Consider the following 1184-nt stretch of genomic DNA (forward strand, 5'->3'; position numbering starts at 1 on the left):
TTAACCAAAATTGTGCAATTACAATGAATGGGGACTGAAACTTTCAAGCTTCAATAAAAACAAAAAACAAACAAAAAATGAAACATATTTCTTTACCCTTTTCCACAGAAGGAAAAAATAGTTACACACAATACACAGATTTAAAAATGGTATGAGGGTGAGTAAATGAAGACTCAATAAATAACTAATGACCATCTTACCTGATCGTTACACATTGAAGTGACGTTGCCAAGGTTATTGTTGCTCATGCCGACAGATGGTCCAATAGGAGGTAGAGTGCTCACCGCTCCTGACCCTCCAGCCATTGACACGGTGATGCTCATGTTGTTATACACACCTTGCTGCCCAAAGCTCTGAGAGACAGGCTGGCCTGCCTGGTTATACATACTGACACAAAACAAGATGAAATGGTTTAAATGAAGATGAATACACAAACACAACAACAGAAAAACCAAATTGCATAGTTTTGTGACCTTTTGGTGATTGCTATCAAACACCATACCTGTTGTTACCCATGGCCCCTTGCTGCCAATTCTTTATGTCAGGTGACTGATAACCAGGTGGAGGCTGCGCTTGCTGGAGCAGAGGACTCTGGGAGGTGGAGTTCTGAGGTGAAAGCAGGGGGCTGGTTGGACTAAGCTCAGGAGCGAAGGATGGATCTGCTTGCTGGATTATGCCTGTGAGAGAGTTGTACATTGGCTCTTTTAGGCATCATGACAGAAGCATTAAAAGTTGTAATTATTTTTAATTGCATTTTTATATTTTCCATTGATCTTTTTTGTCATTTAATTTTTTTTTTTTTAATGTCTACATAGTTTTCACAAATTTTTACTTCAGCTTTAGTTTTAGTTAATTTAGTACATCAAGTAAACTAAATAAAAATGAGAAATGTTGCCTATCTGAAATAATATAAGTCTACATTTTAAAATATTTATTTCAGTTCAATTTTATTTTATGGTTTAAGTTTTAGTTTGCTATAATAACCTGGGTGATGATAAATTAGTAGCTTACAAATGAGACATACCAGACCCCCCAAACTGCTGGAAAAGTCCCTGCTGAACAGGAGTGTTCACAGGCCCCCCAAATTGCCCTTGAATGCCTCCCATAATGCCTTGGTTTACCATGCCCCCCCTGGTAGGTAGCTTGGGGTCCAGAGGTCCTCCCATGGGGTTAAAATGGCTCGG

The 1184-nt window shown here is 38.9% G+C and overlaps 1 protein-coding gene across 1 annotated transcript; it reads right to left on the reverse strand.

Moving 5' to 3' along the window:
* Positions 1 to 141: 141 nt before the first annotated feature.
* On the reverse strand, positions 142 to 1176 carry LOC107579698 (nuclear receptor coactivator 1-like). Its single transcript, XM_016265497.1, has 3 exons — positions 1025 to 1176; positions 503 to 677; positions 142 to 387 (listed from the first exon to the last, which is right to left on the reverse strand). Exons 1-3 carry the CDS (start codon positions 1164 to 1166, stop codon positions 174 to 176), a joined length of 531 nt encoding a protein of 176 aa, XP_016120983.1. The 5' UTR covers positions 1167 to 1176; the 3' UTR covers positions 142 to 173.
* Positions 1177 to 1184: the final 8 nt, after the last annotated feature.

Source organism: Sinocyclocheilus grahami, unplaced genomic scaffold (assembly GCF_001515645.1).
Source record: "Sinocyclocheilus grahami isolate Dianchi unplaced genomic scaffold, SAMN03320097.WGS_v1.1 scaffold19298.1, whole genome shotgun sequence".
Lineage (NCBI taxonomy): Eukaryota > Metazoa > Chordata > Actinopteri > Cypriniformes > Cyprinidae > Sinocyclocheilus > Sinocyclocheilus grahami.